The 19,060-nt window shown below is 36.7% G+C and overlaps 1 protein-coding gene across 1 annotated transcript in view; it reads left to right on the top strand.

Annotated features, from left to right (window-relative positions):
- Positions 1-535: 535 nt before the first annotated feature.
- LOC105829003 overlaps positions 536-19,060 on the top strand; it is a 36,980-nt gene continuing 18,455 nt past the window's right edge. Inside the window, exon 1 of the mRNA XM_012667613.3 lies at positions 536-1,155. Within this exon, the coding sequence (XP_012523067.1) occupies positions 1,101-1,155 (55 nt within the window). The 5' untranslated portion in view covers positions 536-1,100. The remainder of the gene's footprint in view (positions 1,156-19,060) is intronic.

The following is a 19,060-nucleotide window of genomic DNA, read 5'->3' as shown; positions in this document are numbered from 1 at the left end:
CGGCTGCTATTAGCCGGGAAAAATGGCGAGTCGTCTGTTGTTTACGTCGGTCGCCATTGGCAACGGCCAATCGCGGTGCGAGCCGACGGGCGCGCGTGCGCGTCGCGCGCGCGACAGCAGCAGTTCAAATCCGCGCAAGCTGCGCTTTGTCTTACGTGATCTGTCGCGCGAACGCGATCGCGAGACAAGCCGAACAAGTGCGGCACGCGCACACGATCGGCAATTCGAGCGAGTTTTCCTCTTCGGTCCGGAGTTTGGAAATCCCGCCGAGGAGCCGCGCGAATCGGAGTCGCCCGACTTCGTTGCTGCGGCGGCGGCGGTGACGCGGATTACGAACGCGCATCTGCACTATCTGCACTCGTCCTTGTTTCGTGGGCGACCGAAGGTGCTGGAAGGTGCAGCGAAACGCGAGGAGTGAGAAAAGCGATCTATCGACGCGGCGACGAGAGGAGAGTGAGTGTGAGGGAGAGAGCACACGTAGGGAGAGGGAGTAAGGAAGAGTAGAGCGAGGTAGGTGGTGGAGCATCTACGGGAGGGGTAAAGCGGGGTGAGGTGAGGCCCGCAGTGTGCGGTCGCCGTTCGAGCGGCGTGGATTGCATATTGGAATTGTACGCGTAACGGGAGGCTTGCCGTTTCGCGAAAGGGAGAAAGAGAGAGAAAGGGAAAAGGAGAGCGGTGTGTCCCGTCCCGCGCGCGGTTATTACGTTATCGCACGTCGTGACGACGAGCTTGACGAACGAACGAACGAACGAACGAGCGAACTGCGGCGAGAGAGTGATCGTATAGTATACCGTGAGTCTTTTTTAACCCTCCCTCTCCCCGAGTCGATCGACTGACGAGAGCGACGGCGAACCGCGATACCTCGCGATGCCACCGACGAGGTAGTGCCTACCGGGAGGACCAACCGCGCGATGACGATCGCGGCTCGCCGAGGGTCGTTAACGTCCTAAAAGAAGGGCGGAAGAGGAAGAGACGAGAGAGGAAGATCGACCGAGGGAGATCATCGCGGCGCAGGACGAGGCGCAGAGCGCAGACGGAGGAGAAGGTGGAGGAGGAGGAAGCGACGGTGGTGGTAGTGGTGGTGCGGGCGACCGCGAGAGATGGGCAAGAAGGGTTCCAAGCGGAAGACCCGATGGAGAACGCTGAGCATCGGTGGTAAGTATCTTCTCCATAGAGTTTCTATCCTCGTCCGTCCATCCATTTCTTCCCTCCCTCCCTCTCTCTCTCTCTCTCTCTCTCTTTTTCTCTCACCCCCGTCTCGCGTAATCTCGCGTAACGCTTTCCTCGCGAAGCGTGCGACCGGTCATCGATCAACGGCGAGGCGGGTGAGAGAAAGAGAGCGCGAGGAGGGGGGAGGGAGAGAGAGAGAGAGAGAAAGAGGAGAGAATGTTATCGCGCGAGGAGACTCGCCTGGGACTCTCCGTCTCTTCAAATCCGCCGTTCCTCGTCCGCGTGTTCGTCTTCATCGCGTAGGGAGCACGGAGCCGAAGGGGAGAGAGAGGGCAGGAACGACGATGAAGACGACGACGGCGACGACGATGGACTCGCGTCGGAGCGACGTGAGAATTCCCAACGACCGTGGATTCGCGATCCTGGTCGATCGGTGTATATAGACCTCTGAGAGAACTCCGCATGGCCCTTTCACCCCTTCCTCGTCGTAGGATCTGTCAACCCTTCTTCCCTGCACCGCAACCCCCGCGAAACGTCCGAGAGATCTCTTTCTAGGCTGGACGTTCTCGCGGGCCCGCACGCGAACCCGATCGGGGGTCGCCCTCTCCCTCTCCTCGTTCACGTACTCGCCTGGTCGTCTTCGCGTGCGAAAGGAGGAAAAGCGAAAAGGTGGGAGGGGAAAAAAAATGAACGTCGCGGCCGTAGAATAACAAACAAGGACGCCGCTGGCGTCGTCTCTAGAACGAGAAACGAGGACTCTGTACTACGCGACTCGCGTACGTTCCCCGATCTAATGTCGTGGCAACGCCAGCGTCATCAGCCAGCGTCTGTTTATCAGTCCGGTTGCGCGAATGGAGCGAAAGCTCTTTTCTTTCTCTCTCTCTCTCTCTCTCTCTCTCTCCTTCTCTCTCTCTCGGAAAATTCTCGACGCGAGTCGAGTGTTTTGAGGCCGTGACACGCGAGAAAATCTTAGCGGCGAGCGAATCGGTCAAACTTTTAAGCAAATCCAAACTGTTGATTACGGGCACGATGCACGGAATAAGAAGTAGGGAGTAAGGAACGCTTTATGTCTTCCCCGGGAGTCACATTAGACGTTAGGAAACACGGATTAGAATTTTGAAATCGGCTCCCCGGATGAACATTAAACGCGCGATGGACATCGAATAATATCCAAGGCATAAGTGTGTCGTGCAAAACGACGTGACTTATTATTTGTCCACGGTGTTCGTTGACCTCGAGAAATCGAAGTCTCTCGGAGGAGCGGGAATTTGTTATCGAGAGGTGAACTTTTGACTCGCAAAAATGCAACATTTTCTAAGACGAGGAACTGTAACGTTCGTTCCCCGAAGAGTCCGAAGGTTTATCTTTCGCAAAGAAAAGAGTTTTAACTCTCGCTTTGTTCGCACTCATTTGCAATTCTCGATTTTGATTATTAATCGCGGTCGACTGGATTGCCTGTCGTTGTCCATTGTAGTCCATTGCAGCACGATCTGGATAGGGAAAGAGTAGTCGGTTGGATCGCAGCTGAGGGAGTTAATCAACGTTGACAGAATTAATTTTAGCCGTAACAATAGAAGCATCTCTGTCGCCCGATTTCGCGCAAACGAGCTTTTCGATAGAAAGAGAAAAAAAACGACCCGAAGCACTCGACTCGCTGATCGTTATCGACGGCTGAGCTTTTTGTTCTGAAAATGAAGAAGGAGGCTTTCAAGTCCGCCCGTCTCATTGTCAGTATACAGTGTCTGACTGTAACAATGTGAAGCGTCTATCTCCCGATCTTACGCGCGAAAATCCGGAGCTTTTCGAGGAAAAAGCTCGTCTCGCGAGCCATTCGTCGTTATCGCGAGTTTATCCAATTTGTCGGATCGCAGCGATCTCCGAATCTCGCGCGGAGAGCCGGATCTTTTCGAGCGAGGGAAGAAGTCGAGTCATTTGTCGGCGAGAACCAAGATTCTTTCTTTCTAAATTCTTTTCACGATAATCGAGAGAATTTCCGCCGAAAAGCCACCCGAACCTTTCGGGGGAGAAATTCGATACTGTTGTACCGAATTTTTACCTCAGGGCCGAGTTCGCCAAAGGTCGTCGTTTTACTTGTCTCACGTTAAACATAGGAAGAAAGAACATTCTTATCTCGGGAATATCTTTATTTTCGAAATGAAATTGTATTGCGTTGGACGTAATTTGCTTACGTGAAGAAATTTTATATAGTTTTTAGCGAGAAAATATATATTCTCATTATTCAGTAATGACATTTTCATGAGTCGAGAGGAAAAAATATCAGAAAAAAAAACAATATCTTATTATTAAAATTATATTATCCTCTTTAAACGACAATTATAAATTGAAACAAAAATACAATATTCTACTGAAATTTAAGATTATAAAAAAATCTTTAAAAAAGATTAAATTATATATAAGTAAGAATTTATATTCTCGCTTATACATATACATATATATGAAACAATGATTGATAAGTAGAACATATTAGTTTTAATTCGATATTAATATTTCATCTTTGTCAATGTGAATCTTCCACATTATTTACAAATTCACCCGTCATTTGCAATTTGTGATTATTGCGATTGTCGCTCAGATTCCATGAAAATGAGTTCAATTGAGTCAATTACCGTGATGGAAAGCCCATTATAACAATTAATCTGATTTTTCGTTTTTGCAGTCAATTAGTTTCATTATCATAATAAGCTTACTGTCCATCACATATAAAACGTACACACATATATATGCGAATTTTATCACATAAAGCAGGGTTGTATATATACGCGAATCGATTCGTGATGATTCGCGCCCTCATTAAAAAAAAAAACTCGACTGACAATCAGCGGCAAATGCGCACGCGGACCTGATGAGTTCGCCCATTTGTTCACGTATCTCGTGCAGCGAACTGCAAATTCGCGCTTAGTCCGATGCAAGTTACTAGGAGAAGCGTACTTTATACTCCTACTCGCGCGGCGCCGATGTGCATCGATCCGCGCCACCTTCTACCTAACTCTTTCCTCCGTTGTCGTACCTACTTACCCCCTTAGGCGTACCGCGCGCGGAAGATCGACTCTACGATGTGCCGCGCTACCCTCCTTCCTCCCTCGTGCCTAGATGTTTCTTTCTTTCTCCCCGGGACGGGAAGCTAAGGCGATGTTTACTCTACTTGTGGCCACGTCCTTGGCTGATGACTACCGAGAGACGCGCTTCAGTTTTCCGTTCTGTTAATTGCGTGGAGAATTTAAGAAGAGAAAAAAGAAAGGAAGAATTGTTTTTTATACCTTTCGTTGATGTAGAATGTTAATAGAATTGCCCGTGGTTTCCCTCTCTCGCTGCGATTTCGATTTTATTTATAAACGATGATCGCCGAGATACATAATATATACATTTGAGAAAAAAAAGCGTACGTGTGCATACGGAAACGAAGGGAATAAAAAGTTTTCGTGGTCAAACTTTCTTAAACTAAAAAATTAGTGAAAAAAATTACTGAACGATATTACTGAAAAAAAAAACTTGCTCAGAATCATCTTCAGTATAAAAACATTCGTACATTTTTTTACATCACTAGTTTATATCTCACTGGTGTTACTAATTCTTTCAATGAGATCTTATATACTGATTTAATTAATTCAATCGTCAGTAAACTATTTACCATCGTCTTTCAGTGATAATACGGTAATTCTACTTTAGAGAGTATCTCTGTGAATTTGTTATTCATTTTTGGGATGGATATATTTACAATTTTTTTTTCTTAACAGTCTCTTATGCGTGTTCCTTGATCACGTGAACAGTCTCAAAGAAGTTGTGCGGCTACATGTAAACATAAACAGAATTCTGTAATGATAGATGCGTGCTCTTGGTTTACTCTGATTTTTCTTACGTCTCATTCCTGAACTATTACGGATCTTTCGTGACTTCGTTGATTGTGTACGTACATCAACTTCATAAAGATTACAAAGTGACGAACAAGACTCGTGCAATTTTGATAGTGACATATTTACGGCGTAACAGCGCACTATAATGATAATGCTTATCAAAAATACATTTTGTCTTCAGTGGATCAGAGCGTACGCTGACGCTCCCGTGTTATCACGGTTAATTTCTTTTGCGTGTTTGATGTCGAAAAATAATACTCCAATTTTTTTCCGGTGAAGCGGGATTTGTACAAACTGTTCTTATATTTTATCGAAAAATATTGCTGGACGATGAAACGTCAGATTTATACCAGTCATTTTTCAGTTATTTTCTAGAGAGAATTTGTCCATCACCGTGTATTACGTACTATATTGCCTTTTACAATTGTTTGCAATATAAAACTTTTATTTCCAAGAGATTGAAGTTGTCTTTTTTTATCTTTTATGATTATATATAGAAAAAAAATTGATTAAAACTAAATAATAGTTATATTAAACTTTGATCAAATAATTTATATTATATAATCAAAATTAATTCTTATTCCATTACGGTGTAATTAATTCTTATTATACAAAAAATTATATATATATAGCCAATTATCTCGCATTGGACCGTTTTTATTTTTTTAAATAGGTACAAAAATTTTTAATAACTAATGCTTTGATTACCTTTGATATTTCAAGAAACTGTCATAGATGATAATAGCCGGATATGGAACACCTATGACCGAGGATTAATATACTCAAAATTAGCAATTATTATCAAATAAAAATAATTTGATAATAATTAATAATTTCGATTATATTAACGGTAATTTTAATTGAAATTATTTCATCAAAGTTTAATAACGATTATCTCAACCCGATTATTATTATTATTATTATTATTAATTATTATTAGACTCTTTAGTGTGGCTTAAACACAAATTCTTTCTAGCTCATGCATTAAAGCACGCATGTGAGAAAATTAATTTTTCAGCGCGCACAAAAGATCAAACCGCTGCGCAAGCAACCTCGGGACATAAATCGCGATAAATGAATACTTAAGAGAAAATAAATGATTCTCCGCAAATGTAAGTGTGTCGATATGAGCACTCTTCATGGAAGTATTCGCAAAAATCGACGGCGTCATTCGAAACTGATGCTCAAACATGAGCATACGCACATCTACGAATTCTATTTTTACAACGCATTACGTAATGTTAACATAATATCACGATGAGAAATATACAGACATTTCGTGGCACGCTTTTCGCGTTGCGAATAAGAATTGCGATGGCATGTTTAAATAAAATATTGTTCCGCGATGTGACATTATTAACATTTAAAAATGTCAAAAGAGAAAACGACGAGAGAGATAAACATTTCTCGGGGAAATAGAGAATGTTTGTTTTCACTCAAATGGACAGGCGAAAATTTCTATTGTCGCGCGAACTCTTCGCGAAGTTTTCGACTAAGGAAAGAGGGAAAGAAGGGAGGAGAATTAATTTGAAGGAAAAACGATTTGGCAAGTCCCTGTAAATTTCCGACAGTGCCAGACAGTTCTATTGTGACTATTACTTTCCGGCTAGAGCGGAAAGAGATATGACTTCCGATTGAATCGACTTCAAGGATTTGAAGTTAATACGAAAACGCTGTGTACGTTTCTCGCTGCACTTCTTCACGTATTTGCCTTCATCTGGCTGTCTTAGTTTTTCAAACAACGAGAAAACTTACTCGGAGTGTAAGTCCCGTCTCATTCTTTCCGCGTATACTTTGTAGCGAATGATCCCAACGGTGTACGTCTTCAACTATGTGTCCACCCGATGACCCGGTAGCTTGCCTGCTTGCCAGTGCAAACTTGATTACTAAAGAGCGTTTTCTTTATCTTGTGTGTTTTCGCAACGATATCTCGCATCTGATTTTCGTGGCCTTCTTTGTCGGCTGCACAATGTTTATCGTGTACAAAAATTGATGCAATAGTGCTTAACAAGTAACTATATGTATTTTATGATGAAACTTTGTATTATGTAAGACTTATTGGAAAAAACATGGGGAAATTATTTTAACGGAAAGTAGGATTAATAATTATCTAGAGGAAGTTAACAATAATGAACAATGTTGATGTATGTTTGTTTTGGGAAACAATGTTCATCATTTACTTGAAAAACTAATTATGAAAAACCAATTACAATAATTATCTTACTTTTTACATTACAGTTTGAAAGAACGTAATAATTAAGATTATTTTAATTAGATTTTATTTATAGTACGTTTATCTTGTTTTTTGTCGATCGTGTAGCATTTAGAAAAAGTTTTGCTGTGAATTCGATTATATTTTTGTCGAGATTGTTTTAATTTCTAAAATACAAAAAATTTATGTTATAAATTGTTTAATTGGCAAAATTTGTCGTTAGAAGTTTATCAAGATCTTAAAATTTCTCGACTACTTCTGAGTAGAAATTCTGCAGTTTAATTAAATTAAAAGGATTTAAAGTTATTCCGCAAGTATCATCCATTGTTACTTATGTCATTCGTTACTAGCATCATTAATCATTACATCTGTCAAAAGTAAACCACCTGTGCATCATTATTCTAGTCACAATAATTCAGGTTACATGAATATTCTGCAGTCATAAGCTATGGTTCATTTCGGTTATCAAATAACTTTACACATCACGAAGTATAAAAATATCATAAATATAAAAAACATCTTTATATAGATAAAAACTAAAAATAATATTTTGCAGTCGATTTTTATTACACCACGCATACACTTAGCAACAGATCGAGATCGAAAATTTTTCATTTATTTTTATTTTTTCTTAGAATATTTGTAATAATTTATAAATGCTTCTAAATCTATCCAATTAGGAGAAATAATATGATGATAATTTGAACATTTGACCATCGATAAAGTTATTGGAGCGTCAAGCGTTACACCTGCGGTTAACAATCCGCGATTATTATTGCAAAATGTATATTCTCGCGCGATTCATGGTCAACGCAAATACAAATACATTCGAGCGCACTAGGTCAGAGCGGTAATCAGTTGTACGTCTCGATGTAGAGGCAATTGCCAAATGTAATAGTGCCATGTTTCATAACGCCGTAGTAGGGGGAGATAACTATATATACGCGTTATGTAGTAATTACAGTGAATAGTTTAGAGCAGCGTTGTATAAGTCGTGGGCGCCATCGATCGTTTTAATTTTTTGCGGCTCAATATCAAGCTTTTTACTGTAATTGCCGTGAATGGAAATCTTAAAATGTGTATTGACTTTTTTTAATTGCATAAGAAAATCTTTAACGTATTGACCGTAATTCTGAATGATAAAATTTAACTACTACATAGGAAAAAACATTCTTGTTCTAAGAATATTCTTTATTTTGAAATGTGCGTACATTGAAATAAAATTATACCGCGTAAACATTATACAGGTATTAAATTTTTTTTATATGAAATAATTTTATATAGTTTTATAAAAAATTATTTTTAAACAAAATACAATATTTTCAAATCAAGCATTAGAATTTCCTGTATATAACACAACTTTTTTACTTAATAATTTTTGATATTTTATTTATTATCAAATTAATTATATTGTGCTTTTTAGATAACTGTTATAATATTGAAAAAAAAAGTATTTTGCTGAAATTAAAATGAAATTCTGTAACACGTTTAACATGGTTCGTTATTTTACAGGATCACATGACTCATAATTATTTGTGAATCACGTAGATCAGGTAACTACTAGAGGCCATTAGCAGGTCATAATTATGCACACTTACGCGCAAAAGTAACGTGTATACTTTAGGTCACAAAATATCGCTTAATGTGGGAAATGACTGACGATAGTCCAACAAGCTGGAATAATGGTGACCCATGTAGTGATCACGCCGGCGTGGACGTGTGAAGATTTTGTAATGTTGTCTATATATATGAAACAATGATTGTGTTAAATAGAACATATTAGTTTTAATTTGATACTAATTTTTTTCTGTGCATTGCACAGTGTTGCAGTGTGCATCATGAATTGTATAACCCTCGCATGTTTAAAATTACATGTTTATAATGTGCGAAATAATATTTATTAATTTTTAAATTAAATTGTTCTATTTGTGAATTAATTATCTTTGGAAAAATAGTTATGAAAGATAATATTCCAAAAAGTACAAGCGCAAGTGAAAAATAAAGCATTTATCGCTGACTCCTGCGTTTAACTATATACATATAAGTTTTAAACATAAAACTTAATTTTTTTTTTCAATATCTAGTAGTGGCTTCTGGTTTTTCATATCGATGTGCCGCAAATTGGAAACGGGTCTTATCAACACGGTAATCCTATTCGAGCAGTCACTATGCTGCAGTGATTAGATTAAAATATATTCGATATCAAAGCTACATCGAAGCAATGGTTATCTTTAGAATATTGTTATAAATATATTTTGTTACATTTTGATTATGATTTTATTTATGTGTATATACATATATATAGAGCTTTGATAGCGATATATTTATAATATACTATTTATAATTAGATATGTATGTGATGATTGTTTTAATAACGCGTATCTAATTGCAGATAATATAAAAAGTACACATCAATGAAATACACGCAACTTGATTTACTTTCAATAATAATATTTTCTCTCGAACGAAGGAATTATTGCTAACTAAAAGAGAAAGCACTTCCAAGATGTCGAGAATAAACTTAGCGAAAGTTATATTACTACAACACAGACTTATAAGATCTGGAAGATTGCCAGTTTATCCTATGAATATTTAGACAGTGAAGCTTAATGAGTTAGTATGAGAAGGCTTAGTAAAGTAGACTTGTACGGTTTCTTAATGGAATTGTTTCATTGCATGCGATTTTTAATTAAAATGGTATTTCTTGAGGTATTGTTTCTATTTTGTTCTATATCGCGTGAAAAAACATTCGTTTGCGAATCGTGGGAATTATTTTCTCTGTCAATGATAGCATATATAGTCTGGAAAATGTCATTATATTATATATTTACTTATTATGAATATACACAGGCGGTTTCTCGATGATTTTGAATGTTATGATTAATTAACCCTTTGCTGAATATACAGTTAACACAATATGTTAAATTTAAAACACATTTTTTAACGGAATAGCGTTATTTATCTCTTGACAGATTTTCTACGTTTTTGCAACAAAAGATTTGTGCAACAAAAGGTTAAATTAATTAAAATAATGAACATTCCTGATGTATTTCTACGATATTTCTGTCATATTTACGAATTACAAAGTATGAGAGACGACATACTACGGTCTATGATTTTAGGTAATCTACGTTTCCGAAACCTGTCATTTATGAGATGTTATCATCACATCCTATTTCAGAACTATAAATAACGTCGGGCATCATTAACTAGCTATCAAATAAGAATTTCAGCTATTAAAGTACGTGTAACATAAATGTAACAATATATCATATAATAGAGTTTTTAAAAGTTTTAGTTTTATAACAGAATTCTGTTTCTACATTAAAGTTTCCTATAACTTTATACGGCTGCCGTTATCGTTTATGTTACATAGAAATTTGCCGCATTTTATCTTCATCTATTTCACCCCGATACTTTCACATAACTTTGCTACTATTTCCAGAATAATATCCAGCGAATTCTAAATTTGTCGCGTTCTCAGCTCGTTAAAAACAATCATGACTCGAAATAGCCACGCGCATTTTGTAAAAGTTTGCATTGTAAAAAAAAACGAGATAAATATCTTCGCAAGTTGCATTGCGAGTCTCTAGGGTCGAGAGAGGGAAATTCCCGTTCAACTCGATACCGGAGCAAATCAATAGTTAGGCGTCGCGTCTCTTGGTCGTCATGTGCCGCGTGCAGGAAATGGAATGCCTCGCCGAGCTAACGGCCGGTGAATGAAATACAAAACGAATCTCGGACAGAATAATCGCCGCTATTTCCCGTCCCCTGGGAAATCTTCGTGACTTCTGTTTTATAGAATTTCTGCAGGGGTTTATAATAAATTGCTTTCGCAGGCTTAGCCTGACATATGTTTTATTCAAGCACACCTGACAGAATCTTTACGAGTATCGATAAAAACTAAGCATTTTGAATTAGAGGTAACTTAATATTATTGCATAGTATTAATAGCTTTTTCTTGCGAAGACATTGACACTTTGCAATATTCATTTATGATAATGAAAGAAAATGCTGTAATAAACTTGCAATATAAAAATTAAATGTACAAGTGATATAAAAAAAAGCAAATACTTGAATATTATCGTTAGCAATTAACAACTTTTTTCTTAAAGCGTATTTTCAAGTATATCGATACTTTTAGTTCTCATCAACGCGCGCTCTTGTTGAAGTATTAATTAATATAATTAAAAAAATAAAATATTGACGTATGAATATTACATTTAAAAATAACAATTTGTTAAAGAGCAAAATGTCGTAATAATTTCTTGAAAAAATTAATAATGATTAATCGATAAATTATTAAATTAAAATGATTATATAGAATGTTCAAGCATGATGAGTAATATAGCAAAAAGTTTTAACATTCTAGCATCTTCAGCTTGTGTCATACATAATTATTTTAATGATTCAACAGAATTATTTTTACATTTATATTCAGATAAATGTTTAGATACTTCAGCAGTATCTCGTTTGTGAAATATCGATTTTTCGAAAAGTTTAAGAGAAATTTTAATAAAGAATATCCGGGTAAAATCTTTATGTATAAGCATATAATCTCGAGAATTCTTCTTCCCTCACGTCTCCTTCTCTCTCTCTCTCTCTTTCTCTTTACGAGAATCGATTGCACCTGCATCTTAAATTTCTTATACGCCGGCGGACATCGCGGCAACGCAGGCTGCTTATAGTACCATAAGTGATCGACTCTTACTACTGGGAATGCACACATCGCATTTCTCCGGGCGCCAGAGTTCGCCGAGAAAGTGATATTATCTCCTAGCGTCCGCAACGCAAATATATCCGCGTGCGAACTCTCGTTTGTCCCGCACAGATAACTTTACCGGCATTTGCATTCATAATTAATTGATGACAGATAAACATTGAGAAAGGAAAAAAATTTAATCTCTGTAAAATTATTACATTTTGAAGCCACTCGCTTTAGATTAAAAATATAAAGAGAAGAAACTCGGGGCGAAAAATAACGTTGATTAAGTTATGAGATGTGGTGAATAAGAATTTTCAAAATAGCGTGAGAAAATATTGCTTAATTGACCATCTCGCGAAATGATATTAATCTTTCAAGCTTACAGTGGAGATATAAAGCATGTAATGAGTTTCCGTCACGTTGACCAGATTCTTTTTCCAATAAGCGATGAAGTTTTATCGAGTAAGCAAGATTTAATTTCTTTCAAAACTGTTTTGATATTACACGAGCACGAGAAAGAATTGAAGTATCTAAAAATTTAGCTAGACACAGGTTTGAAAATAATTATATTGGACGATCAATAGGATTATGAAGGACGTTCAAGGATGATGAATAATGCAATTACTTTTCCACTCTGTAAATTTTCTGGAGTAAAATCTCACTCGAAACGAATGGAAATTTACTTCGATCAATAATGAAAATACTATCACTCGGAATGGAGTGTTATTTCACTTTTCATTAGAGTGTTTACCTTCAACTGAAATGTGATTCTTTCACTCGTGAGGTGAATGTTTTGCTTGGAATAAATAATTCGTTCGGTTGTTAGAGCGAATCTCTTATCTTTTTTTTAAGTGACAACGCTTGGTAACTCAATTCACAACAAGCCATTATAAATTTATGAATTCAATATATAAATAACTCAGTAATGAATAAACTTAATAGATAGATTCTTGTTAGCATTAAAAAAATGTTGTCGACATTTTTTTATGTAATATAAACTCAATGTAACACGATGACGAAACGTTCAGTGCGATTTACTCCCAGAAATCTTAATTTGAATCTGGATCTTCGATACAGAGAACATATCCAACTTTTGCGCTATAGTTACAAATACAAGAAATTTTATGTAATATCGTAATAAATTCAGTAACCGTTATTTGTTTATTTTATTAATACATTAGCGTGTAGTTTATTACTTTAATGTTAAAAGTCACGAAAACGCATAAAATGCATTTTGTAAAGCTCAAAGAATTCTTTATCATTTATCATTCTTATATAGACAGAAATAAAATCGCTCAAAAATACAGTTTATTCTTTTTTTTTTCTTGTAGAACTTGTACATAGAAAGAAGCGGCTAAATTAAATTAGCTTTATTAACTGGCCTAAAAAAAATAAAATTAAACGCTTGGTAAGATATCATTATCTTCATTATCTGATGAAGATATCTCGTAACGAATAAGTATATCACATTTTCACCTCGTTATTGAGCAAACTTCACGGCTTCGTGCTTAAGTAATTAGAATACCGGTATCCAAACGAAATTGCCGTCGTCCAGGATCGATAGTAATCCCGGTGCGCAGCGTGAACTTTCAGCACGGCCGAGGTTCACGTTGCAACGCGCGAAGCTAAGTATAACATTAACCGAACAGAAAGAACAAGGCAGAATATGCATGCATGCATGCATGCATGCACGCACATGCACTTGTGTTCGTGGAGAGGAGCTTCGTCGCGCGATTATTACGTAAGCTCTCGCACAACACATTTTCTACCGAACGTCGAACCTGAGGCGGGTAGACTATTTTAGAATACGCGCGAGACGAATTATGAAACGCAGTGGAAGTAAGAGGAAATGTGGAGATAAACCTATCTTAATCTTTTGTAGACCGGAAACTTAGAATAATGAAAAAGATCGACGCGGGAGATTGTGTCCATCGAGGGCAGTACTTCGTTAGATAAAGGAGTCTTGCTCTTTTTTTTTTTCGAAATCAAATTATTTCTCTTTAAAAACAATTTTTTTTTTAAATTTATGAAACGATATAATGTCTAATTTGTAGCAATATAATTTAATATATAATACGATACAAACAATATGTCAAAAAGAAGAGGAGAAACTTTTATAAATCAAAGTATGAATTTTAATTAATTAAATTTTCTTTTATTTGTGTGAAAGCTATGAAAAATACGAGTATGCTTCGTGCAATTGTTCTGGCGTAACGTTAGCGTAAGGCGTTTAATGGGAATCGATGGAAAAACCGAAGCAAAACCAAATGGGAGTAATTAGAATGCAGGTCGTACGCATATGTATGTATATGTTAGAAGCAATTATCTCTTGCTAATGGTAAGGTCGTGTTATATCAGTCGAACTGTTGATTACGTTTGATCCGATTTATCGTACTTCGGAATCAGTCGTCCCTCCAATCATGTCGCCCCAATTAAACTCCTACGTTGACGTTAAATCGAGCGATTAATAGGGAAGATAAGAGGAACATTTTACTCTCTTACATAATAAAAATTTTAATCAGAAAGTTTGCGCGTTTGCCCATCCCGAAGTAAGATAATGGCATCTGAAGCGCGTCGTTACGTAAGGCTTTCTGCTTCCCGCTCGCAAATCGAACCATTTTCCGCATACAGAATCCGCAATAATAATATTATCTCGTTCTCACTCTTTCTCTCGCCTCCCCGACCTGCGTGCGCATATCGCATCGAGCGCGGGCGAGGTTTCCACGGCGTTGTCGCACGTGCTCAAGATCGTAGACCCTTCTGACGTCCCGGCGAATTACATAACGACCTTGCCGCGGTTACAGATATAATAAAATGCAGCTTTACATGCAACGTACGCTGTGCATAGGTGTGGGCGCGCGCTCCGCGTACGTGTACGCATGCACATCGAGACAGACCGGAGAAGTGCGTGCGGAGCGGAGAGCGTGTTCGGGTTATGAATAGCACGTGAGTGACCACGAGGTTCTCGTCACATGCTCGCGCGCAACTGAGTTTTCCGCGATGCCGACGAGCGGTTGTCACGAGCGGCGCGACGTCGGTTTCGTGCGTCGGCGTCCGCATGATTTTGAGTCGGCAACCGCATTTTCAGCCCGATCTTGCATAACCGAAGAATCGGAGTCGCTCGGGCAATCCGTGGAGGCGCACTGCACGTGATACTGACGGCACACGGTGCGTCCGTCAGTCCCGTCGGTCTCCACGTCCGTCGCGAGAATTCGCGGTTCTATATTCGAATGTGTTTCGAAAACGAATACTGTTTTACTCGCTCTTGTTATTTATGGTATTTCTTTTGCTTAGAAAGAATGCGATTTTTTTTCACGCCAATGACTGTGCATGTAGAAAAATGTCCTTCTCGTGCTGAGAAGAGCGATTACTCAATTTTCAATTTTCTTCCTTTACGTAACGGTTATCTTTACAAAGAATATTTTCTCGATAAAATACACTTACCATTTACTTGAAACAAGTAATGTTTACTTGTTTCGTAAAAAGTTTTGTAAAAAATAAATGTCACTTATTTTTTACAAAACTTTTGCTTGGCACTATTTGAAAAAAATATTTATTTTAATCTAGTAAATTTTTTTTCAGTGTACAATTGTATAATATTTTTTGAAAGGGTATAATTTTTTTTAAATACATGCTAATGAGCTTTTCTCAAATTTGCAAACAGAGTATATCTTCAGACAATTATAAAAAAGATTTTTTGTCAAAGATAATCATTACTTACTAAAAGAAACAAATAAATTAATCGCTTTTCATAATAGTAGAACTGATATTTTTTCCACAGAATAGACTTGGAGTAAATCATGATAAAGCACCAAGTTAACTTGTTTCGAAGAAGACATAAATTATTACAGCTTCGTGGACACAAAACATGTGTTACAAATGTGGAAATATATTACAGGCTGTCTCAGAGATTACTCACGTGTAACCAATCAATTAAAATAATAATTAATAATAATACATAAATTCTTGTGATTAAAACTGTTTGCCCTTTTATTCGAGGAAAAGTCGCTTGTGAAATCTATCAAATTTACGACGTGAATTGGCGACATCTTATATTAACAGGAGCATTTGCCCGTTAAATTGCTGAAGTATCGTCTGCGGCTTGTTAAATGTTAATAATAGAACCTTTCCTACTTTTAGAAATCCGCCATAAAATTTGAATTACAGTGAGCTGCTATGCGGCGCTCTGTCTCGCGACAGCCAAGAGCGTTCATTGCCGAAGCCGCGGAATTGCCGAAGGCACAGCGTCCAGGATGTTAATAATAGATTTGCACCAAGAGAATAGCGCGTGTCACGTTCGTGCGCGCGGTGTTCCGACGAACACATTAGGACTTTACGTGCTATTTTTACCTATCGATATACTCTCCGCCTCATTTACGGCCTCCGTTCGTCACACCGCATCGCTCATTTTATTCCAGAATAGTTATTTTATGATCCTTTAAGCGTCAAATTCGCGCGGCGATATCGGCAATTTAATCTGCCCGCATTGGCAAACATTTCTGTCCCCATCCGCACTTTTCTCGCGGATCTCGGTCTTGTGTGCCTTGAAAGGTTAAAGAACTTTTTGGATCTTTTGCCAATTTTATTGCTAATATATGCTCTCTACTCTCTGCGATGTGCATAACGTTTCTAAAATTGTAGTAAGGAAGTTGGAGACGCGTTACATGTTAGATGATACGGAGAAGTTTTCTGTTACGCAATTTGTGTTTGACGAAAAAAAAACTTCTTTTGTGCGGAACACTGTTTAAAGGAAAAAATCGCAATCTAGCCGAGTTTTACTGCACTGAGAAAAATATCTGGTGAGATTATAACCAGAATTCTGATTACACGATTATTCATCACACGGTTTAGTAAGCTGAATTCTGGTGAGATTATCCAGAATTCTGGATAAACTGAGAAAAATATCTGGCGAGATTAACCAGAATTTTGGTTACACGATCATTCACCAGAATTCTAGTCACCAGATATTTTTCTCAGTGTGATATAAGCGTTAAGAAAATGTTGTTCAATTTTTAACGGTAACCCTTCCCGTCTTTTTCGAATCGGAAATTTCTTTCTCGTCCATAATTGATCATATCAAGGTGTTCCCCGGTAACACAGTAGCTAAATTAAATCAATATTGATACCGTTGCAGCGAACCTGTACGGGATTAATTGGCAGCGCACGCGATACAATGCAATTGGCAAATAAGGAGGGGGTCTGCCCCATACGATTCATTGAGCACATTTGAAACTCGCACATAGGCTCATATTATACCCACAGTTACAGATTCCAGCGTGTATTCCCGCGGTAGTTTTCGAGCTACATTTTTTTTTTTTTTTGGACGTCGTCTGTCCGTTTTCGAGTACGAGCTAAGTTATCGTTCGTATTAATTCCCGATAACATATTTGCGTCTCCCAAGAGTTACATAATACTTTCATTGTCACGCAAAATGATCGATACTGTAGTAGAAGTAACGTTACGTATTCGTTGGCTATTGCGTACCATGTCATACCAGTTTGTGAACTTGACACTTAATCTCGTACTCGCTTATCAGAGATATACGTGCTGCACGTATCGTAGTGTACACAGCTTGAAAGTTGAAAGAAAGTAGTTCTCTTAATCGATTATCCTGTAAAAGCACCGATTTGAAAGTATTTTCCATCGTATATATTTTGAAAATTTATACGCGTTTTGAAATATCCATATTATACGAAAAAATGTTTTAATAACAAATAATTTCATTACAATGTGCAGAACAAACTTATTTAGTTAATATAAATATTTATTTTATTTAAATGTATTTTGTAGAAACAGCTAAATTTTTTGTTTTATATAAAACAAAACAGTTGATTACAATTATATTTGAAAATACCAATTTTTTAGTGTAAGATAAAAAAGATAGAAATAAATAAACTATCCGATTTTTTTCACAAATGAGTTTTGAGAAATTCAATTATTCTACGTAGATTTTAAATCTTGTATTAAAATATAAGAAGTTTTATTGCTAACGCAAAATCATGTTATTCACGTAATGTATCTTACATAATCTCGTTAGAAGAACAAGTTTCTGGAGCTGAATTTTTCAGTGTTAATATTTCCATCAAATATGACGTTCGAGGAAGTCATGACCACTTTTAGCTTTACGACCATCATAAAAATTATGTTTACTAAATAACTCGTTATATTATGTCACATTATTTGAAGATTATTCTAAGACCTAAATTAATCTTAAAGTTTAATTAATTGCGCTTGCACTTAATATTGTTTTTTAATTTATACTAGTATCTCGAATGCCTATAATTGAATAATATATCGAATATTGGATAATAAACTTTCTGAAACAAGTTGTAAGATCTATATATAAACTGTTATATTTTAAACGAATTAACATATTAATATAGAATCTAATTTTTGAAGGTACATAAATTATAATTGTGTCACATTGAAAAATAGTTCGAAAAATCAATATCTATTTTATTTTAATGTTTCTCTTAAATAAGATACTTTTACTCTCTTCTATTCTATTATAAATATAAGTATTTATATATTTATAATATAAATTATTGATAGATACCCCAAGATTTGCCTTGAAAAATGGTGTGTTTCTTCGTTTAATAAATGTTTATTATTGATATTTATAATTATATATTGAAATTTGTACATTTTTTATATTTTTAACTAAGTAATAATTAAAAAGAAAAGAAAATTGACCGTTTACAAGATTCCAAAGCCATTTTCACCCTTTTCTCATATTGATTCTCAAGAGATAGAGGGTAATGACCCCTTGCGCCAGAAATGTATCACATTTCTTCAACTAATCATTTAAATATCTTCTAAAAAAAAAGGAAAAACTATATATACCAAGAATCTGAAACTTTCAATGTGTTTAGCAAGTATTACCAAAAGTTGTCACAACATATTTTTTGTGTCTTACCACATGTCCAGGGAATAAAGATCAAGTTACAAGACCTTATGAAAAGAAAATATCCTGAGTTTGTGTATATCTTCCAAAACTATGTCTATTTAGTGTCGATATACCATTATTTTATGCTTTTGCTTTTTTATTTTATTAATTGCCCATATAATACTAATTTTATTTTTACACATATTTAATAACAC

The sequence above is a fragment of the Monomorium pharaonis genome, chromosome 7 (genome assembly GCF_013373865.1).
Source record: "Monomorium pharaonis isolate MP-MQ-018 chromosome 7, ASM1337386v2, whole genome shotgun sequence".
Classification (NCBI taxonomy): Eukaryota; Metazoa; Arthropoda; class Insecta; order Hymenoptera; family Formicidae; genus Monomorium; species Monomorium pharaonis.
Note: the sequence above shows the minus strand (reverse complement) of the source record. Positions and strands in the feature narration are given on the sequence as shown.